Source organism: Dysidea avara, chromosome 6, assembly GCF_963678975.1.
Source record: "Dysidea avara chromosome 6, odDysAvar1.4, whole genome shotgun sequence".
In the NCBI taxonomy this organism is placed as follows: Eukaryota; Metazoa; Porifera; class Demospongiae; order Dictyoceratida; family Dysideidae; genus Dysidea; species Dysidea avara.
In genome coordinates, this window is record NC_089277.1 from 19,507,684 (window position 1) to 19,532,098 (window position 24,415).

Consider the following 24,415-nt stretch of genomic DNA (forward strand, 5'->3'; position numbering starts at 1 on the left):
GCACGGGTAATGTAGCAGTAAGTTACTTCCAACTATATCACTACAGCGGGTATGAAACAGCTGGCTATAGCTATGTACGGCCCTGCATGGGCCGGAGTCACGCTATAACGAGTCAGTGGAGTCATACCGTGGCGAATTTAAAACAAATCAGTGACTGGACTCACAATTAAACCAAGAGTTGACAGCACAATGAAATCCGATCTCATAAACCAACGAACAACTCTTCAGTAGCGAAATTAAATGTACAGATACATTGTGTAACAAGTTGATGTTGTGCTACTTCTAAAAACCAGGCGCCATGCAGCTAGCTAACTCATCTGGAATAACTATAGACAGTATATACTAATATGAATTAACCAACTATGTATTACAACTTTACAATAGGGTAGTTTGGGTTGTGCAATAATATAATTAGCTATTTCTCGTATTTCGTAATTCATGAAATATTCATAATTCGTTCAATTACGTTGCTATGCACTGCTAAAGAAGCGGTTGGCAAATAAACCGCTTTTACCAACATATTACGCACAAAACTATCTTCTAAACTGTTTTATAGTGTGACTAACGTGTTTTTTCCCACAAATTCTCTCGACAAAGCCTCAAAGCTGCTCTTCATTTTCGTTCGCGTAAGTAAGGGATACGCCCCCTTTCAACTCGAAGCGATAGGCTATTCCTGGCAGTGTACGAGGCCTGCATAAATGCCTGAAAACCTCAAGGGGAAGGTAGTCTGAGGAAAGTCACCACACCCGTATTTCAGTCCGCCGAAAAGAAACCACCTCAGAGCAAAGTTCTCCTGTGCAGAAGTTTAATACAGACTTCATTTCACTTTTACTTCTTACACAAAAGCTGCTTTTACCGTTATTAAACGATTTTGCTCACGTGGGTGCGTACGGACAAACATAGGTAGATAGGTAGATAGATAGGTACACACACACACACTTTTACGAAAACAATTTCAGTAAACCAGGCGTGCGCCTGGTTAAAAAGCCCCTGATAGCCGTAGCCTTTTTACAATACGACTTCATGGTTGAAAGAAAATCGCTCCAATGGGATGCGATGACGAAGAAAATGAAAAAAAGAACGATGCACATTTGAATAAATAGTTTAATTAATGCATTGTAAATGGGTGGGCGATGGAACAAACTACTCCAACAATTCGCCTGACTTTTCGTGTAGTAGTAGGCATTCCAGTATCCGAGATTTTTAAATAAAAAAATTCTCCGTATATTCCCCAATAGAACCCTGGCACAAAATAACAACTCGTGTTTAACTTGGGATTGCTCCGTAGTGCGAGCTCCAATAAGGATGAAAATCGCTATGGGGTTTGTCCACACGCTGATCATCATAAAAATCTTAGTGTTGTCGTGCACATTACATATAAGTAAGTTTTGTGTTGTTTTGTAAAGCCTTGTAATGTATGTAGAATACTTTAAAACTTTTAAAAACGTACTGTCGGATAGAAGGTAGTCACTGGTGCTTACTTTAAAGTGCATAGTTACTTCGCTCGGGTTAGCGATTTTCAGCTCCAGAGTAATTTTCTGATGGCTGTGTCATCAGCTCAAAAATACAAACCACTTCAAAGTCGGCATAACAATGCCGTAATTGAAACCACAACTCCACCTTAGGTATTGTTGCATCATTGTGGCACCTCCACTTTAGTTGTTTACCTTTATTAGTTGTTAACTTGATGTTTTTACTTACTTGAGATAGCCACTTGCCTATGGGTATACACCATTGTATTGAGAAATGTGCAATAGGAGAAACACATTTGCTCACCACAAAACTTACAAAGATTGTTGAGATCCGATACGATCTGAAGTTACTCCCATTACATGTACAAACCTGCAGCTAGAAGCAACTGCAGTTTCAAGGCAGTCCAGATTGCTAGATGGCTTCTTGTTTCAATTGTGCCATTTTTCCCTTTAAAATGTATGGGGAGCTCTGGAGAAAAAAATATACCTTTTTTCAGTTTTTAAGCACTGTGCATGCCAAAGTAGCTAATTCCAACCCAACAAACTATATATTTCTGAGATCAGCATTCAATACTCTATCTATTGAGCATGTAAAAAGTCCATTTTTCCAAATTTTTAAAATCAGGCTGGAATGCCTAGAGTTACTCATTACTCATTATACAAAGGTTACATGCCCTTGGTTTCAAGGCGGAATCTTTTAGTAAGGCTGAGATTTCGCCATGCGGATTTTAAAAGATTGCGTAATCAATCCCTCATGTAAATGACTCACAGTAGCTAGTGGTCGCGTGTTTATTGTTTTGTGGGCGCGCGCTTTGTGCTTCTTGGCCTCGCGACTCACTACCGTGAGTCTTGATGTTATGGCATTTGAAGTTATCAATGGCACATTTTAATAAGAAATACATACGTATAATTTGTAGCTACTACAAAAATCAAGTCACAAGTGCATTAGCTAGCTAATCACAAGCAGAGTTGACTGCAATTATAAAGTTTTCTGTAGGCTCCTGCTCCTAAATGTCACAGCTATTGTTTTTTTTTGCTTCAATTGGCTAAATCAATCTTGCCAGCTCACTCCAATCCATTGCCTTAGCTCATTTAATAAACAATTTTTACAGACTCAGTGAGCTAAGGCCCTAATGGGTTACACTTATCGACACTATAGTGCTGCATCATGCGTGATTATTAGCTATACAATTAAGCGTCACCTCCCACCCACACTGCGAATAGATATCCAACGTAGTAGCGTCCGGAATTAGATGCAGTCCGTTATTAAGTGGTGTCCGGAATTGAAAACATACTCTATTATGTTCTGGCCACACGCTACTCGACTAGTTAAATTGTTGTAAGATTCTTAATTCGTGTCAGCGATACTCCAGCCGAGCATACTCAGTTGGTAAGTAATACTGAGGAATGTAATACAGTACCGGGATTATAATTATATAGTTTAGCGAAAACCGCCGAGACAAAAAGGTCAGCCGGTGGTGCGGTTTCGCCAAACTAGTCTGTCAAACTGTCCTTCGTCCAATACAAATCTGTATTAGAAAGATTATTAAGTAATAACGATCATGAAACCATATGGAATTATATAGTTTAGGCCACTCCAAATAAATTCTCTGTTTCCCGTCCACCTCCCGCACCTGATTACTGCCAGCTCTAAATATTCCATTATTCCGTATTTATTCTTCCATTATTTTCCGGTTATTCTTGCATACTGATAGGCTGAGTAAAAGCCATCTTGAAACAGTGTCAGCAGTGCTATCAAGTCAGCACAAACTTCACGTTTGTGTTATTTTTGGAACTTACAAAGGAAGGAACAATCTTAAGCATGCTTTTATGCAGCCTTTTTGGCAGTACCAGGCAAATAATGGCTTGAAAAGCTAGCCAATCTTATAATGAAATAATGGAAATGGACCGCCCACCCGCATGCAAATATGCCTGAGCCCAGGACGGGAAACAGAGAATTTATTTGGAGTGGCCTTAGCGAAAACCGCCGAGACAAAAAGGTCAGCCGGTAGTGTTTCGCCAAACTAGTCTGTCAAACTGTCCTTTGTCCAATACAAATCTGTATTAGAACGGTAGAAGTTAAACTGAACGCGAGATTGGATGGTTTGGACACAATCAAGGAAAACACCGAAATCCTGTATGCTACCCCCTCCGCACCCAGACCATACCATGGAGCATTATTTGATGACTTTGTAGTATAAATTGTGTAGCGATACTGTCTAGAATCACAGAGAGAACGTGCTTCCAATTTTGCCAAAAAATACCATCCCAAAAACCTGCCAAAGAAGTTTTATTTATTTTATTTATTTATTGATTAGCAAAACCCATCAAGGGTATAACGCTAATGTACAAAAAAAGGTCATGTAAGTGATTAACTAGATAAATAATCTTTAAAAAAATCTAGATTACAATTACTTAAATTCTCAATATTCAAGTTATTCCAGTCAGGGATTGTCCTTGGCAGAAATGAGTAAAGATATCGGTTCGTTCTGGCATACCGTTGCATAAACTTTTGATCGTGGTTAGCCCTGGTAGTTGTTAAGGGGGATGGCACTGGCAAATACTGGGTAGGAATATGTATCAACTTGTTTACGAACTTAAATAGCAGAATTAAACGTGAATGTCTTCTATGATTCTCAAGCGATGGCCATTTCAACGTCATTAGGTTATGGGAAGGCATATTATTTAGCCGAGGCAATTCTTTATAGCATAGTTAACCTTGTGATACTTTCTTTTTCTACCTACAGCACTTAGTTTAGCCAAGACTGTGCTTCCAAAAAAGCATGTAGTCCGCCATTGTAAGCCTTCCGACCAAGAGTGAAGCGAAGTGGTCAAACTAACCAAAACAATTATCATAACAACATTAAAAGTCATTCTCGTAACAAAGTAAAGTCATTAATGCCACCGTTCTGCTGTAATAGGATTAAATTTGTTGAGGCACGAAACCAGCCTAAAGACACTGGTTCTTGTACAAAGCCTATGGGCGCGCGGCACAGTTTCCAATCCAGGGGGGTATATTATCTATGATGAGACTAAACCAGAGGCTACAGGGCCAGAGGAGGGAAATTGAGTTGGTCAGGCCATTGTATATGTCGAAATTGCTACTATATACATTGTGCTGCCAATGAGCTCTGCAAAGTGCGAAGCATGAGCATTCTAGGGGGTCTGGGGGCATGCCCCCCACAGAAAATTAGACACTCAGATATGCAATTTTAGTGGTTACAGTTGTGGATCTAGGATTTTTAAAAGGGGGTTTCTGAAAATTGGTATAGCTAAATAAGGCATCTGATGACAATTCTCAGGAAAAATTTGAGATTTTCAAAGCTCTGAGATCAGATTTTAGGCTATATTTAGTTAGCAATTACAAATTCAATGCTATAAACTGTAAATAGTAACTAAATACTATAGCTAACTATAGGGCAAATATGGTGACTACGAGCTGTAGCTTTGATTGCTTTATTAGAGTAGTTACTTGACTGCTCTATTAGAGTATCTCGATCGTTTTTAATGCAGTGGGAGATGAAAAGTGAAGTGTTGCTGAGAGTTTAATAGCTATAAATGGTGTTAGTTAAGTGCAACTGTGTGCATGCTACTGGTATATAGTTGTTTGCTATGACAAATTGTTAATACAACAATGTTTATGTATTGAAAATGCCACTAAGCAATAATTTAAAAGGGGGTTTCTGTCGAAACCCCAGAAACCCCTCTGGATCTGCCACTGGGTTATATAAATATGCTCAAGCCAATCTGTTGCTCTTCAGACTTTCTATACTATGTATAATAGATAGGTAATTGTAGACCTGTCATACAGGGGACACAGCACAAAACTTGCTATATATATGGCTCAGCTGTACGGTTAGTTATAACAATTAGAAGTTCAAGGGGGTGCAACCCCCAGGAGTTGCAGAATTTTTGTGATTTAAAGGCTTTAAAATGCCTTAAAATTGATGCTAAATTTTAAAGTAAAACTAGCTAGCTAGCAACTTGCAACTTTCCTCTAAATTTCACAGGGAATCCATGCAGCATGGCCACCTAATTATTTGTTATAACCAGGCAGCTAGCTGTATACAGTGAATTCACACAGTTACAATAAAAAGACTACACATGTACAAAAATGCAGTATACTGGTTTGTGTGCAATGAAGTGAACGGATCATCACGTAAGTATACTGGTGGACAGTCACGAGATCAGTCACTATTCGAAAATGGTACAATGTGGGATGAGCCTGAGAGTTTGCTCACAATGCTCAGTATCTCGACAGGACGAGTGGGTGGTTGGAGAGGAGTGATTTCTACTCATCCAGGTGGCCACCATGTAATGTATGGGTATAAGGCTTCCTACTGCGGAATGAGGTGCCTAATTTTTGTCACTGTCAGCCCTTTGCCCAGTAAAAGAAGTCAGAGTGACAAGCCAGGAAATGCTAATGATTATTTTATGAAGATTGAATTGTGATAATATACAAGTGCTGGTTTAGAATCAAAGAAGGCACCTGCTGCACGCGTGATAAATGCCAACTGTCAGCTCACTTGATACGTATAACCCACAATCATTTCTGTACAAAACTATACGAATGCTATGCTGTACTGTAAGGTAATTAGAAGTACTGTATGTGTAGTTTTGTGCTTTAGTTAGGCTGAGAAACTATTCGTGCCATGCATTTTCAATGACATCCGTAAAATGTACGTGTAGATATCATCGTCGAGAGATTGTATGACAGTAATATAGTTAGAGCTGGTCAGCTAGTTGGTCCAGCTCCAGATTATTGGTCTGGCTCAGGCCTGACCAACCGGACTGTCTCCTCCGACCTTGGGCTAAAAGGGGGGCGAGTTGTGGCCAAAAAGCTAATTATAATTGTAATATTTAAACAGGGAATCCACTCAGCTTAAGCTGATTTTCAGTGAAGCCCTGTAAAAGTTAGTGGCAACTCTGGGAACAAATAGATGATTAATATTACGTCCACAATAACCTGTCACATCTTTAGAATACCGAAAAACATTTAGCAAATATGAGGGGGAATAATTGATGGGGTAAGTGGAAAAAGAGGACATGTGCCATTTTAAAATTTCCATTTTCTAAAAATTAGAATTTCCTGTTTTAGCCTTGTGAATAATCTTGTCACTAAGTAAACAACAGAATTTAAAAGTTCATGGCAGTATCATATTAGTTTTTAGCAAATACCACAATAATTCAATTATGTCCATAAAGTCTGTTTAATTTCCACTATGTGGTCACCTAAATTTTCAAATGGCACTTGTCCCCTTTTGCCGCTGACCCCTTCAATCGTTTATAGACTTGAAAACTTGAATGGCTGTGTGGTAACGTCTACGTTCAGTCAAAGTAAAAGATAACCTGGAAGCACAGGATGGTGGCAACTTCTTGGTAAACTTAGAATGTACTCTTTCAATCATACTAGTAGACTTGGCAGTAGTAGGATACTAGACAACATTGCAATAGTGTAAATGACTTTTGGCTAGTTGTAAAAGTCAGACAAAAAAATAATAAGCTGCACCACAGAAAAGAATAAAGTCAAAATTACATATATGTGCTGTGCATGTTTATAGTCTAATGTAGGGATTTGACTGAAAGTACCTCAAGATCCAATCTTGAGATAACCATTTTCAAAAAATTTCCATCTGTGGCCAACTTAAATTGCAGCTTATAGTTATGATCATTTTCACAGTCCACTATTGATATAGAATAATTATAATAAAACAATAGTTTGATCTAAAGAGTCGGCTTGTACGTTACTGTAAGTTTTCTATTTCCTAGCTTCAGATTTCGGTCAGTTATCTCAAATTGCTTCCATATTCAATCTTGCCACAATTATGTTTCAAATAGGTGAATATGCTCTCTTACTCCCCTGAAATCCCTTCAATCATTCCCTTCACTGACATTTTGTTACAATCGTGAAAATATAGAGCACAAACAAACTACAAAATAATGTGATTGAAGCACAAAAGCAAATTTTGTTTATATGTACTACAACCCCCCCCCCCCCCCGCCATCTCAGGTTTGGGCTAGCTGTAAAAATAAATTTTTTTTTTAGCCACTGGACTAAACTGAAAAAAAAAGACATTAAATGGGAAGTGGAGACAGTAGATGTGGAGGGGAAGAGTGGGAACTGGTAACCACTTGTGACACAGCTTGATGGTTTTAGTTGAATGAAACTATTAGCCATTTCAGCTGAGTAGTTTATTAATGAAGCCCGTATTAGACAAAGGATTTAACAGAGGTCACGGCTCACTGTTAGTAGGCGCAGTTGCCCCTTCACAAAAAGAGTAAGGGTCTGGTCACTCTAGCATTAGAGCTGTAGCATTGGAATGTAATGACGTCACAATAGTGGCAGAAAGAATGTACATCTGCAAAGTAAGTAGTTTTTCGAAATAGGCTAATAAACCGCTGCTAACAGAATTCCATATTGATTTTGCAACATCACGAGTAAATCAGTTCTAACTAAAAGGCCCTAAACTATCTCCATTTTTTTGTCCTTTTAAACAAAACCTTATTGACGACTAAAAGCAGCCTCAATCATATCACATCTTCACAAAACTTTGTTCCAAAGTCTTTCACGTGTTAAGTAACACTAGAGTATCTATGGTAGCTAATTCCAAAACAAACATCAGAAAAAAATAAAATGACCAATAACGCAATCTGATTGGTGTTACCTGTTTTCTGTAATACACTACAAATTTTGAATGCTGGAGTGACCTGACCCTTACTCTTTTGCGAAGGGGCGGCCACACCAGACTATGTAGTAGCTATGTATAAGTTGAGGTGGATCCTGAAAAACAGTTAAAATGGATTTTTAAGAAAATCAACATTTCATTTATAATCTCATTTAAAATTCATTAGCTACCAGTTCGGGAAAAGACTGTAACGGATGCTGTATTTTATGGCTTCCCATTGGAAATGTATGGTGAAAAATTTGATTGACCGTAAATATTGTGTCAGGCATTTGAATGGAAAATATTTGAAACATTTTTAGTGGGTCAAGCAGTGCTACAAATGACCCAAATTTCAAGATCGTGTGTGATTGCATCCATGAGACAATTAAATGTTTTCAAGGATCCAGCTCAATGCATACATACTATGCAGTGTAGCTTGAGGTGTAGCTTCAGTAGCTATTATTTTAATTTTGTTTTTGTAGCTTGCATAATATGATCTGTACTAGTTAACAACAAACTTTCTAAACTTTTTTCTCGCCAGCTATCATAGAAAACTTGCCAAAGTTTCCTCCCGCTATATAACAGTAGTAGGTAAATTGCTTTTATGTATTGTTACACTTGATATTTCACCTTGATCGACTGATTTAATTAGTTATCTCTATCTATTAAGACTAACAAGATTTATGGACATATTTTTAAATCTAACTTTAGACATGACAACCCTGGCATGTACCATTGTATGCCCATGTAGCATTTAGATGCATAGTAATTTAAGTATCAGTTGTAAAGTATTTTTTTCTTTTAATGACAATCATTGTAAACTATTTGCTTGAGTATCTTAACTTATTATGTAGTGTTGATGGTGAGATAAAGCTACCATGCTGAAATAATAAATGTGCAACCAATGTCTTGATAGTATTTTATAATTAACCTCGAATCCCAGTATGAGCTTACCAGTATTGGCAATTGTGGGCATACACAAGTGTGGGGGAGTTGTTACAAAAATAATAGTAATGAAGAACAAAGTATAACAGTTCAAAATTCAAAAGCACTGTTCGTCATCAACAAAGACAAGTACAAACAAAGCCCCTAAAGCTGACCATTTGTGGTGGCCAAGCACCATCATCAAAAAATGATTGGCATTAGTATCATTGTAGCCATTTCTTGGCCATCACCTTTGATCCACAACTTTTTTCACCCAGGCTCTTTTGGGAGCCGCACCCTTTATACAGCTTAGGATTTTATACTTTGAGCATATCAAATCAACACACTGGAGCATGACATGCAAATACTATATAAATGTTATGTACCAGTCAGTATCTCACAAAAACAAAGGTTGACAGGCCAGACCTACGTACCTGTGTAGTGCATAGGTATTTATAGCACTAGATATTAGCACTAATCAATAGTTGTATGGTTATGTATGGTTAGCACTTAGATGGTTTAGTGGTTGTAATGCATAATAGCTAGGTGGGTTATTGGTTGGTAATAGAATAGCTGTGATGGATTCACACTGATTGCTTGATGTACCATACATTCATCTCCTAAAGCCTCCCTTATAAGGGATAATATTAACATATATTATGGCGGGGCTTGCTAAGGCTCTAGTAGTTTATTACATCATTTGTCATGTAGTAAATCATTGTCAGAAGTAACTGCTCTTTTAGTATATGGTAAAATGATGAAGCTCCAGCATATCCTGGTGACTGTTTGTCAACTTCTCACATGTTAACATGGAAAGAAGGTTATGGAACAACATCTTTGGTGTTCAATCATTTTTCTTGTCTGCACCAATTTTCATTGATTGGTTTCTTTGACTATAGTAATTAGTGCTGAGCGATAGTAAAAATTTTACTATCACAATAGTTACTCATTAAATATCACGATAGTGAATACTATCCCGATAGTTTATGAAACGTTTTGCTCTTAACAAAGTCTTAGTTGTATAGCTATGATTTGCAGTCATATAGAAAGTTATTTTGCATGCACAGGACATTTGTTAATTAACTGCGTGGGCGGCCTATGAATATGGACTTTTGGTATAGCTTTTACAGGCCACTCCTTTGTAAGAAAGCTGGTAATACCAACTGTAAACAGTATAGAAGGGTTGTTAATACCATTTTAATGCAGATCTGAGCTTATCACAACTATCACGATAGTGATATCCCTACTATCGCGATAACGATAGTGATTTACTATTGCGATATATCGCACTATCGATACTATTGCTCAGCCCTAATAGTAATTCAAGTACACTGTATAAGGAAAGAATTAAAAGAATTTTAAGGAAATAGTAGTGAAACAAGGGAAGTCGCCTACACCCGCAGATATACAAGTGGACATTTAATCCCTGTATCTGCAGGTGTAGGTGACCTTCCTTGTTTTCCCACTTTTACTATGATCCCTAAAATTCATATTTTCCCTTGTACTTATTTTTTGTAACATTGTTATGACTGGTGAGCCCACACATATTACATCAAAAGAAAGGATAGCACCAGAGGTAATATTTTCAACTGAATGTGTGCCCCAACTATAAATCACTGACTCAAAAGTGAAGTGACCATTACCCTTTGCTTTCAAATATGTTCACAGCATTACAAACAAAGAACATTAGGAGTCACCACAGAAATACAGATGATAAACGTAGAAAATCCATTGAGCTACCACAAATCGACACCTTGGCCTGTCAGCGAAATGAAATGGGAGGACTAAGGTAAGCCCATGATGTGTGCATTGTACATACTGTGGTATGCGAAAAGCACCTGTCAGGCTGAAGCAATGTCAAACAGCAAATAAATCAAGCCCATATCCTTAGCCGTTATCGAGTTATGCTTGTCTGAAGGCATCTGGCAGTTAGTTAGTCAGTAGAAGATTCCATCGAATAATTTTAAAAACAAATTGTAGCAATCTATTGGAAGCGCTTAGGGTCATACAGAAGCCATTTTGTGTGGGCTCTAACCAGTACTGCCAAAGAGTTAGGATGGTATTGTGGAGCTGGTTTTGGGATGAATATTTTGGCCAGAAAAAACCCCAAATATCCTTGTGGATCCCTATACAGTACTACGGTACTGTATGATAGTAGACTGTAAAATTAATGTTTATAAATTATCACATGAACTCTACACAGATCGAATTGTTCATAGCTGAACTCTCCAGCAGGATGATTTGTTTGTAGCTAAGCTCTCTACAGAGTGTCTTGTAAGGCCATACCTATTTGATCTTATGTTGCGCGGGCCCGACCGACTGCATTTTGAAAATCCCGTGTACGGATCACGTGTTCTTAATTAAAGACAACACGGCATCAATCTCGTTGTGTTATAGCCAAAAACGGACCATTGAAGATCGTCCAACACTCTAAAATCAATGCGAAAGCTCTTTCACAGATTTATTTTTAAATCTGATGCTATACTAAAAGTGGAGATTTCACAGACTGACCGGTTTTTGAATGCTCACAAGGTAAGTATAAAACATTATAATAAGCTATTGGAGCCTTGTAACCAGGCAGTCTAATAATATGAAACCTAGATTTTTAACTGTGTATGTAAAATATTGTACTATTATGATAGCTACAATAATTGTTTGCATTTTGTATGCTTTTGTTTAAAATTCTTTCATTTTCAAACCAACCTACCTACCCAAATTTAAAATAATTTTGCCCGCACAACATAAGATCAAATAGGTATGGCCTAACCTAGCTGACCTCTCTACAGAGAGACTTATATATATAGCTGGACTCATAGTTGAATTCTCTAAAAGGTGACTTGTAATGTAACTGAACTTTCTACAGCGTGACTTAGCTGAACACTCTACAGGGGGATTTATTTGTAGCTGAACTCTCCTACAAGTTGACTTGCAATGAAGCTGTAATCTCTACATTATCACAAAATATATTGAGTTGTTACAAAATTCTAGCATACTCTCTCTGCCTTGCAAAAATGCCGAAAATAATTGATGGACCCTCATTAGCCAGTTAGCAGAAAATTCAACCAAATAAAAACATTAGAGGGAGGGATAATATCACCTTAAAAATGTTGGTCTTAGTAACATTCATATATACAGATAATTTCTAACAATTCAGCACTAGTGTTGTTTGGTGTTTGTTTAATGTAGTACTGTTTTAGAATCTTGGGAGAGCTTTCTCTCCTTGGTGCACTGGCAAAAGTAACTATTTAAAAAACATATTCTAGAGATGAATTGTTAATTAATTTGGTTCAGTTACTCATTACTCAAGAGCTAGTGGAAACAATAAATATCAAGTGTTTAAGATGGTGGAGCAGAGCCATTGCTGGAGTCTGCTTCAGGAGCTGGCAATGCTACCAAGTGGTGTACACAAGGGTATACATTATCAAACATTCTGTGAATGTCTACATTCTGACAAATCATTGGATGAAGCAGGCAGCTGCAATGAGGAAAACCAATACAAAGGCACTGATTATCAGTGTTGGGGGTAACGCATAAGTAACGCGTTACATAATGATTATTACTTTTGTGGTAACTAAGTAATATAACGAAATACGCTATAAGAACTGGTAATATAACTCAAGTTACTTTACTTACAGATGTAACGCATTGTAACAAGTCTAATATTACATAATATTATTTCTACAAGTAACGAAGTTACTAATCTCGTTAGTAATCCACTGAGTAATGCCTAGCCACAATGAAGTAAATTTACACATTGTCCAGCAACACAATCATGTCTAGTGATAAGGTAGTAGTTGCACACGTGACAATTTAAGGCTGTGGACACAAAGTAATATAATATGTAATATTATTATAGTTACTTTATTTTATGGGTAATATATAACTGTAACTAAATAGTTCAGTTGAAAGTAATATGTAACATGTAACAATTACTTTAATAAAAAGTAATTGCCCCAATACCGCTGATTATTCATATACAAACTACACAGTATAATGTACAGCACGCTTTTGGGTAGGAGGGAGTGGGATAAGTATACTCTCCGTATACTTGTTAAAATGCTGGGATGCTCCCTTGTTTATTTACTAATGCCTTCAGACAAGCATGATTCAATAATGGCTAAGATTTGATTTTTCATCACTAGATGTCACTTCAGCCATACATGGATTTACCTAACTATCATATTTATTATCCGTATTTTCCATAGTGACTAGATTGATTGCAGAGATACTTCTCATTTTTGAAACACTATGTAGCTAGCCAAGCATAGCTGACAATGAGCATAAATGGGCACTTAATTTCTCAACAATTGATAGCTCAGGGGCATGTTCAGATGCAATATTAATTTTATGACATGTCTAGTGCCATTCTTCTTTTGATGAGGTATGTGTGGGTTCACCAGTTATAATAGGTTACAGAAAAATAAGTGAAAAGGTAAGCTAACAAGTAGGCTTGAGTCAATCATGCTTTGAAAAATAGCATATTATGCTTTTGAGTGGTACTCAAAGAGATCAAGCCTATTACGCTCATCATTATGCTCTCAAAATCAAGAGCTGCCTGTTTTATTAGAGTGTAACAGCATATCCTTTCAGTAAGTGACTGCTCTATCAGAGTATATTGATTTGTGAAGTGTGAATAATCAGCCAAGAAACAGTGGTATTTGAACAGAAAATGGTCTTGTAGGTCATGGGGTGTCTCCAACCTTAATATTGGGCTCTCAAGACCACCTGTGCCACTGAAATGAATGAAATTTGCGTAGAAAACATCTGGGCAACTGTCCAGGGCTGTCCATGTCTCTAGCCTCATGTTTCAGCTGGCCAGTGGCATTTAAAGGTGCCAGAGCATTCCCAGTGGCTGGCACACACCTATAGAAATCCACTCATGAAAAGCAGCCAGAGCAAATCAGTGGTATGGCTGTGGTGCAATTGTGTAGTGTATTGGTGTGGCTATCCATTGATGGTGAAAAGTGAACTTCACTGCTACATACATAGATTAACAATTAGCTATCAAAACTTAGGTCACATATGCAGTGTGTGAAAGGTTTTTTTTATGTGGTATTGTTATAAGCAAAAAGTGCCCTTCAAATAAAGTTTTCTTGTAAGAATTGATTCTGTACATGTAATTAAATGCATGCTTTATTATGAAAACATAATAACATAATCATAACATTCAATTTGCTATGTTGAATCTTCCTACAGATCTACCTACAGTGAGCACCTTTTATGTGTCACCCATTGTAACATTCACTGAGGGTATAAATAACACAAAGTTTACAGAATTCCGGAATCACTGTCTAGTTGCTAAGCACCCAGTGTTTGAAGACCCGACATGATGAAATCAAGGTATGTCAGTGTATATGAATCAATGTGATCCATAGGCATAGCAACCTGGGGAGTGCCCCTTATTACTTTTACAATTTAGAACAATCAGTTGTGCCCCACTGACTATGCACTGACTGTCATACAAATCAATCAGTGGGTGAAATTGCTAAAAGTGGTCAGTACCAAACCACTTTTCCGCACCCACACACAAAAATGAAAAAACTTACACTTTATACCTTATACAAATATTGTACGTGCCTTTAATCAGAATCAAGACACACAGTAGTGTGTCGTGCGGCCAAGTAAGCCAGCGCTCCACACCGTGAGTATATTGACAGGAAGAAAGAAAACAGCATTTTCACGTGTGAATAGCTCCATGGCCCCTTCTCTAAAGTATACCATTTTTGCATTATAGCTGTCAGGTAGGCCACACAGCAAATTTGACAAGAGCCATTTGCGAGATACGAGTGTTCACTTTCACTTTATTTTCTTTCTTAAGCCGTAGGGGGTTACGGGGGCTTTGATTCATTTTTGCGCACTTCGTAAAAATTGCTATAAAGCACAAACGTGTAACTCGATTGCATTGATATTTGGCACAAATAAAGAGGTGAATTTGTGTACCAAAGTTGCTATGAATCTGATAAATATCCAAGGAGTTATGAGTGTTTATTCACATACAAAAAGATGAAACTTTTGTCATGGCTACAAGGTAAACCAAGTAGGGAATAACTTGAAAATTCACGCGTACATAGGCTGATCATTGTAGCAGTGTTTTATGGTGGTTAGAATAGCAACAGACTTACAGCTACAAAGTTATAAAGTAAAAACCAAACAAGTGTAAAATCGCTGGATCAAGATACTCTAATAGAGCAGTCGCTGCGGGGAGGTGCATAAAAAATGTTGGAAAAAAACTTACCAGAGTTCAAACCCGGACCTCCATACTGAATGCCTACATCCTTAACCATGCACTGAATCGCTGCTATCTTGGCTAATCACTTCACTTAATCTCTACCTTATAAATAAAAATTCTAGCTTAAATCTACTCAATAAGTAAAACTTAGATCTACCAATAAAAAAATCTAGATTGTTCTAGAACATTCTATGTGTGTTCTATTAGATGATTTCAACGAAAGCAAAATGTGGGCTCTATTAGAGCATTAGCACCATACTATTGTTGTAACATTTTGAGGCTCAGTATAGTAGCTATTTCATCAAATCAGAACCATTTTCATATTGATCAGTGGTATATTGGTAGTATTAACTTAGCAGACGGTCTGCGAGCAGACTAGTATGACCGACTCATGCCAATCATCATCATCATAATTATCATAATAAGTGCTATGCTAGCAGAACTTGTGATACAACAGGTTGTAAATCATATCCAAGTAAAAAAGGTGCAGGATTTGCTTTGTTTAAAGTTGAGCAACTGCATCGTTTCATATTTCCATGAAAAATCGAGATACTCTAATAGAACAGTCACTACAAATTAAATGTCCTACAATCATGCATGCCTAACTTGGAAGGAATTCACTTTCATATAAATCACTATAGTGGAAATAAATACATATAATACAACTTTATATTATGGTCATCATGCGGCCATCATGCATGTATGAACAAGCAAATAATGTTTGTGGTAGCATGTCAGTGTCCAAGGATCAAGACACACGGTAGTGTGTCGTGCGGCCCAAGAAGCCGGCGCGTAACACCCGTGAGTATATTGACAGGAAGAAAGAAAACGCAATTTTCGCACCTCCGTAGCTCTGTGCTTCCTTGATGAAACAAGACGATTTTTGCTGTGGACATGCCCCCCAACTGCAGCACTCCACATTCCAAATTTGAGCGAAATCGCTTCGCGCGTTCCCGAGATATGCGACTTCAAAAATTGGCTCAGTTTCTTCGTTTTTTTTTTCTTCTTCTTCTTCTTCTTATTTTTCTTTTTCTTGTCGCACACTTACAAAAACTGCTATAAAACTCGCACGCCATATCCGATTGCCTTGAAATTTGGCACACAGAAGGGGGATATAAAGGCGCATCTCGGTACCAACTTTGGCTGGAATACGATAAACAGGCAAAGAGTTATGAGCGATTATTCACGAAAATTAACACCAATATGTTGTCACGCCTACAGGGTAAACCGCGTATGGGAAGAAGCTGAAAATCGGTGGGTGAATAGGTTAACTATTGAACCTCAAACCTTTTGTGGTTTGAAAGAAATCGAGCTAAAAACCAGGAAGATACAACGAAAAAACCAACAGTGTGTAACAATTACGCAATCGAGATTAGCTAATAAAAAACGACTGCTTGCCACGCCTACCAGGTAAACCGCTTGGGGTAATGCTTTGAAAATCGCTGTACAGATGGAGTTATCATCTTAGAAAGGCTCTTCAATGGTGTAGAAGAATCAGACTTAAAACCACGGAGTTATAACACGAAATCCAACTTAGTGTAGCAAGTGTGAGATCGAGATACTCTAATAGAGCAGTCATCCTAATAGAGCAGTCATCCTAATAGAGCAGTCACCCGAAGAGAATTCAAGAGATCAGCTAGAAACAAGTAACCTGTATAGAGATCAGCTACAAACAAGCCACCCTGTAGAGAGATCAGCCACAAACAATTCACCCTGTAGAGAGATCAGCTAGAAGAAGTTACCTTGTAGGGAATTCATGCAACTATAGAAAGAGATAATTCAGCTAGAAGAAATCACCTTGTAGAGTTCAGCTACAAAGAAACCACAATGTAGAGAGTTCAGATACAAAGAAACCACCATGTAGAGAATTCATTTACAAACAAGTCACCCTATAGAAAGATCAGCTAGAAGAAGTTACCTCGTAGAGAGTTCAGTTACAAAGAAACCACCATGTAGAGAATTCATTTACAAACTAGTGACCCTGTAGAGACATCAGCTAGAAGAAGTTACCTTGTAAAGAGTTCAGCTACATAGAAACCATTCTGTAAAGAGCTCAGCTACAAACAAATCACCCTGTAGAGAGATCAGCTAGAAGAAGTTACCTTGTTGATAGTTCAGCTACAAAGAAACCATCATGTAGAGAGTTCAGCTACAAACAAATCTCCCTGTAGAGAGATCAGCTAGAAGAAGTTACCTTGTAGAGAGTTCAGCTTCAAACAAATCACCCTGTAGAAAGATCAGCTACAAACAAATCTCCCTGTAGAGAGATTAGCTAGAAGTTATCTTGTAGAGAGTTCAGCTACAAAGAAACCATCATGTAGAGAGTTCAGCTACAAACAAATCTCCCTGTAGAGAGATCAGCTAGAAGAAGTTACCTTGTAGAGAGTTCAGCTTCAAACAAATCACCCTGTAGAAAGATCAGCTAGAAGAGGTCACCTTGTAGAGAGTTCAGTTACAAAAAAACCACCATGTAGAGAGCTCAGCTACAAACCAGTGACCTTGTAGAGACTTCAGCTAGAAGAAGTTACCTTGTAGATAGTTCAGCTACAAAGAAACCATTCTTTAAAGAGCTCAGCTGCAAACAAATCACCTGTAAAGAATTCAGCTACAAATAAATCACCCTGTAGAAAGATGAGCTAGAAAAAGTTACCTTGTAGAGAGTTCAGTTACAAAGAAACCACCATGTAGAGAATTCAGCTACAAACTAGTGACCCTGTAAAGACATCAGCTAGAAGAAGTTACCTTGAGAGAGTTCAGCTACAAAGAAACCATTATTTAAAGAGCTCAGCTGCAAACAAATCACCTATATAGAATTCAGCTACAAACAAATCACCATGTAGAGAGATCAGCTAGAAGAAGTTAACTTGTAGAGAGTTCAGCTACAAACAAATCACCCTGTATAGAGATCAGCTAGAAGAAGTTACCTTGTAGAGAGTTCAGCTACAAAGAAACCACCATGTAGAGAGTTCAGCTGCAAAGAAATCACCCTGTATAAAATTCTGCCACGAACAAATTGCCCTGTAGAAAGATCAGTTAGAAGAAGTTACCTTGTAGAGAGTTCAGCTACAAAGAAACCATTCTGTAAACAGCTCAGCTGCAAACAAATCACCTGTACAGAATTCAGCTACAAACAAATCACCCTGTAGAGAGATCAACTAGAAGAAATTACTTTGTAGAGAGTTCAGCTACAAAGAAACCACCATGTAGAGAGTTCAGCTGCAAACAAATCACCCTGTAGAAAATACAGCCACAAACAAATTGCCCTGTAGAAAGATCAGTTAGATGAAGTTACCTTTTAGAGAGTTCAGCTACAAAGAAACCACCCTGTAGAGAGATCAGCTAGAAGAAGTTACCTTGTAGATCGTTCAGCTACAAACAAATCACCCTGTAGAGAGATCAGCTAGAAGAAGTTACCTTGTAGAGAGTTCAGCTACAAAGAAACCACCATGTAGAGAGTTCAGCTGCAAAGAAATCACCCTGTAGAAAATTCTGCCACAAACAAATTGCCCTGTATAGAGAGATCAGTTAGAAGAAGTTACCTTTTAGAGAGTTCAGCTACAAAGAAACCATTCTGTAAAGAGCTCAGCTGCAAACAAATCACCTGTACAGAATTCAGCTACAAACAAATCACCCTGTAGAGAGATCAGCTAGAAGAAATTACCTTGTAGAGAGTGAAGCTACAAACAAATCACCCTATTGAAAAATCAGCTTGTAGAAGTCACCTTGTAGAAAGTTCAGTTACAAAGAAACCATTCTGTAAAGAGCTCAGCTGCAAACAAATCACCCTGTATGAGAGATCAGCTAGAAGAAGTTAACTTGTAGAGAGTTCAGCTACAAAGAAACTATCATTTAGAAAGTTCAGCTTCAAACAAATCACCTGTAGAGAGTTCAGCTACAAACAAATCTCCCTGTAGAGAGATCAGCTAGAAGAAGTTACCTTGTAGAGAGTGAAGCTACAAACAAATCACCCTATTGAAAAATCAGCTAGAAGAAGTCACCTTGTAGAAAGTTCAGTTACAAAGAAACCACCATGTAGAGAGTTCAGCTACAAACTAGCCACCTTGTAGAGACATCAGCTAGAAAAGTTACCTTGTAGAGAGTTCAGCTACAAAGAAACCATTCTGTAAAGAGCTCAGCTGCAAACAAATCACCTGTACAGAATTCAGCTACAAACAAATCACCCTGTAGAGAGATCAGCTAGAAGAAGTTAACTTGTAGAGAGTTCAGCTACAAAGAAACCATCATTTAGAAAGTTCAGCTTCAAACAAATCACCTGTAGAGAGTTCAGCTACAAACAAATCTCCCTGTAGAGAGATCAGCTAGAAGAAGTTACCTTGTAGAGAGTGAAGCTACAAACAAATCACCCTATTGAAAAATCAGCTAGAAGAAGTCACCTTGTAGAAAGTTCAGTTACAAAGAAACCACCATGTAGAGAGTTCAGCTACAAACTAGCCACCTTGTAGAGACATCAGCTAGAAAAGTTACCTTGTAGAGAGTTCAGCTACAAAGAAACCACCCTGTAGAGAGATCAGCTAGAAGAAGTTACCTTGTAGATCGTTCAGCTACAAACAAATCACCCTGTAGAGAGATCAGCTAGAAGAAGTTACCTTGTAGAGAGTTCAGCTACAAAGAAACCACCATGTAGAGAGTTCAGCTGCAAAGAAATCACCCTGTAGAAAATTCTGCCACAAACAAATTGCCCTGTATAGAGAGATCAGTTAGAAGAAGTTACCTTTTAGAGAGTTCAGCTACAAAGAAACCATTCTGTAAAGAGCTCAGCTGCAAACAAATCACCTGTACAGAATTCAGCTACAAACAAATCACCCTGTAGAGAGATCAGCTAGAAGAAATTACCTTGTAGATAGTTCAGCTACAAACAAATCACGCTGTAGAAAGATCAGTTAGAAGAAGTTACTTTGTAGAGAGTTCAGCTACAAAGAAACCATTCTGTAAAGAGCTCAGCTGCAAACAAATCACCTGTACAGAATTCAGCTACAAACAAATCACCCTGTAGAGAGATCAGCTAGAAGAAATTACATTGTAGATAGTTCAGCTACAAACAAATCACGCTGTAGAAAGATCAGTTAGAAGAAGTTACTTTGTAGAGAGTTCAGCTACAAAGAAACCATTCTGTAAAGAGCTCAGCTGCAAACAAATCACCTGTACAGAATTCAGCTACAAACAAATCACCCTGTAGAGAGATCAGCTAGAAGAAATTACATTGTAGATAGTTCAGCTACAAACAAATCACGCTGTAGAAAGATCAGTTAGAAGAAGTTACTTTGTAGAGAGTTCAGCTACAAAGAAACCATTTTGTAAAGAGCTCAGCTGCAAACAAATCACCTGTACAGAATTCAGCTACGAACAAATCACCCTGTAGAGAGATCAGCTAGAAGAAGTTACCTTGTAGATAGTTCAGCTACAAACAAATCTCCCTGTAGAGAGATCAGCTAGAAGAAATTATCTTGTAGAGAGTTCAGCTACAAAGAAATCATCATGTGGAGAGTTCAGCTGCAAAGAAATCACCACTGCCCAAATTTCAAGGCAATAGCTCTTTCCATTCTGAAGTTATCAATTGTCAAAGTTGGCAAATTGGATGTGTATGGAAGGCCCCTTTTCGCAAATCCGGTCCCATATGTATTATATATATAATTTGTACATTTACTGATAAAATATTTAAAGTACATCTACTTCATCTTTTCTTCTTCCTGTAGTAAAGAAAAAAAACATAGGTTAAAAAAGTCCCAAAGCTGGCCATAGGCCGGCTTTGGGGTATACAAATACAAAAAGAAATGAAATCTAATCCAAAACAGCCAAGCTGTAAAAACAGTGTGCGGCCCTCAGAAAGGCTATGGTGAAAAAAGATGTGAAATCCAAGGTGGCGGCCAAGAAATGGCTGTGATGGTAGGTTAATGGTAAAAATTTTAATAACGACAATTCAGGTGAATTTTTGTGCCGCTTCACAAAATTTACCTGAATTGTCATTATTAAAATTTTTACCATTAACCTACCATCACAGCCATTTCTTGGCCGCCACCTTGGATTTCACATCTTTTTTCACCATAGCCTTTCTGAGGGCCGCACACTGTTTTTACAGCTTGGCTGTTTTGGATTAGATACCCTTATCTAAATTGTTTTTCTTATCATAATACTGATGGTTTTCTCTCTTTGGTGGTAGCTGTCCAGGATTAGTAGTTAAGTTTCTCTATCACTTGTATGATCATCATTGTTCCTGCAGCAGTTATGATCTGTAAATAAGGAGAAATAGTAAGCCTCAAAGTCTTGGTTTTAAAAATACGAAAAGAATTGAAATCCACTCAAAAACAGCCAAGCTGTAAAAAAAATAGTGCAGCCTTCAAAAGCCTGGGTGAAAAGTCAGTTATGAAATCAAAGGTGGCAGCCATGAAATGGCTGCAATGATGTTAATGATAATAAATTTTATTAATGCACAGTGGCTGTTTTTGAGTGGATAATATATTACCCACCCCTCCAATCTGGGTATACGTACTTTTCCCACATGGCTAATATACAGAGGCGGCATGTTTGCAAGACTGATATATTCTAAGCTGGGGCGGATCCGGGGGGGAGGGCACAAACAAGTACAGATTCACACTATTAAAAGGGGGAGGCCACTCTTAGCAGCTAGTACGCAGTTAGCTACATTCTGTTGTACTGTAGTTCATGTATACACATGCATAGCAGCAAACACTCAGCAGTATTTCACTGTTGAATTTTACCATTTATACCAAGGTTGCGAAGTCTTAAAAGCTATTACAAAAGCTATTAATAGCTTAAACACATACCAAATGATAATTTGTTAGAGGCATTAAGGTGCTGGGTGGCGACAGTTTGAGTTTAGTTTCAGGTGAATTTTCAGCCTTTAAACAAACCATATTCAATATGTCACTGACTCAGTTATTCTGTTATTCTTGAGCAATAAACTAATTTTGGCTATTAAACTCTAATTATTGGGCAATTACAGTATCTTTTTATAGTTTTGTTGGGGATCCCCTCAGAACACTTTTCCCTTTTGGTAGCAGGCACTAAACCTTGTCAAATAAGATAGTTTAGAAATGTCACATGACATCTACGTATGACTGGCTCCACTGTACTTGCATTGTTAATCATGAATGTACATATTGTCTTATTTTATATAGGATCACCCTGATTGGAATGGCTGTTGCTGCTGTATTTCTAATCTGTTTTTCTTTCATATGGTATAGTATTATTTCAAATGAGATGATTTTAAATTCTTTTCCAAAAGAGATTGAATATGTTAACGGCACAGAAGAAAATGAAACTGATAATTCAGTGTTTAGGCATAATGGTGTACAATTAAAAGAATTTATGAACATTATAAATGTTTCAAAGCCAAAAACTACCTCAGAGGTGACAAACGTGAAACTCTCAAGTCCAATTACTTTCAGAAAGTTTGTTATTTGCTTTAGTTATTGGGAGCAGCAAACAAATGCAGTACTGAACTTGTGGTCATTTCAAAAATGGGCCAATCAGTCAGGACATTTTAGTGTAGTTGAACCATTTGTAAGTAACTCTGTACTTGGCTTTTCAGATAACCAACTAAACAAACATGACTTCACTACATCTTTACGTTTCAGAGACTACTTTGACATTGAGCGTTGGACAAATGGGACAGCTAAATACAGCATTCCGCCACTTGTGAGTTGGGACAACTTTATTCAACACGCCAGTAAAGAGATCATTGTTGTGCTAACAGCTTTTGATGCTAATCCCGGTGGCTATTACATTGGGGGTAATATCAATAAAAATTACAGATGTTCATCAGAATCTCGGCAACACATAGGTAATATTAATTCCCTCTTGAGTTTCTTAGGCCTAAAAGTTGTCAAAACGTTATGCTATGCATATTATAAGAAGACGAATAACAAACGATTAAGTGAATTTAATTTTAACTTAGAACTCAAAAGGAATGCAACTATTTTGTTTTCATTCTGGCGTGGCATAGAGCCAGGTAGAATAACAATGGACGAACCATTACTTTGGCGGCAACGTGAAACTGATGTGCTTTCCATGTTATTTCCTAGCCCAAGAATTATGTATAGTAGTAAAAATTATCTTAAAAGTGTCTTAAATGTTAGTTTTCAGGAATACACAGCAATTGTATTTAGGTCTGTGAGAAGACAGCAAGAAATGAGAGCAAGCGGATATTCACTAACTAAGGTCTTGGAATCATATTATAAGTGTTTTAGTCAGCTACCGGACATGCTGAAGAGCTTGGGATTGAAACCTTTTCTAGCAACTGATTTAGGCAGATTCGGAGACCAAACACAACAGTTTGCTCGTAATAAGGATTTATTTCAACGAGCTCTAAATGCAGTGTACAGTAGCAGCAAGATGATTAGTGAATATGAAGAGGAATTTATTAAGGCAGCTGATGGTGTAACAGATACTGGGTACATTGGAGGGATGCAGAAGGCAATTGCTCTAAATGCCAAATGTATAATAATGATGGGTGGATTTTCAACCTATCAGTCCAGCATCGTTAACCATTATAAAAGTAATAATCAAACTTGTATCAAGTATTTATGCTATGAAAGACCTTTTGATTAACATAAATTTGGTACTGTACAATTAGCACAGTTTTTTTTTTGTATTACATATAGAATGTACATTTAGTTAGTATGGTGGAAATATTAACAATATACTTGCCTGCATCCATTGTGCAAAGTGTGTAGTGGCTAGATCATTGTCCTGGTAATTGAAAGGTTCTCGGTTCGATGTTTGGTTACGCCACAATATTGTTGTTGTTGAGCAAGAAACTTTACCACATTGTTCCAGTCTACCCAGCTGTTTGAATGGGGGTCTATTATCAACTGTGGAAGCGGCGCACCCAACTGTGACGTCAATGGGTGCCTATATATTAACTGGGGAAGCAAATATCAACTGTCCATATCTCACCAGGTGTGGGACTTTGGGTGCCCACACCTTCACCTGTAGAGTGTGGTACAGTTTCCTGTGGGTTACTACAAGAGGATTTGCCTGCGTTGACTCCTAGCACCTGAGAAGTCCCACTGGGTAGGCGTGACTGCTAAAACACAGCTGAAGTGTGTGTGTGTGTGTGTGTGTGTGTGTGTGTGTGTGTGTGT

The 24,415-nt window shown here is 37.7% G+C and overlaps 1 protein-coding gene across 2 annotated transcripts; it reads left to right on the top strand.

The window, feature by feature from the left end:
- Positions 1-2,725: 2,725 nt before the first annotated feature.
- Positions 2,726-23,983, top strand: LOC136258532 (uncharacterized). 2 transcript variants are annotated; one of them, XM_066051849.1, is made up of 4 exons: positions 2,726-2,862; positions 14,258-14,401; positions 22,448-22,507; positions 22,555-23,983. In XM_066051849.1, the coding sequence occupies exon 4, from the start codon at positions 22,638-22,640 to the stop codon at positions 23,877-23,879; it is 1,242 nt and encodes a 413-aa protein (XP_065907921.1). In that variant the 5' UTR covers positions 2,726-2,862; positions 14,258-14,401; positions 22,448-22,507; positions 22,555-22,637; the 3' UTR covers positions 23,880-23,983. The 2 variants fall into 2 exon arrangements, with proteins under 2 accessions (XP_065907921.1, XP_065907920.1); XM_066051848.1 differs by having other exon boundaries at positions 22,448-23,983.
- The last annotated feature ends 432 nt before the right edge of the window (positions 23,984-24,415 follow it).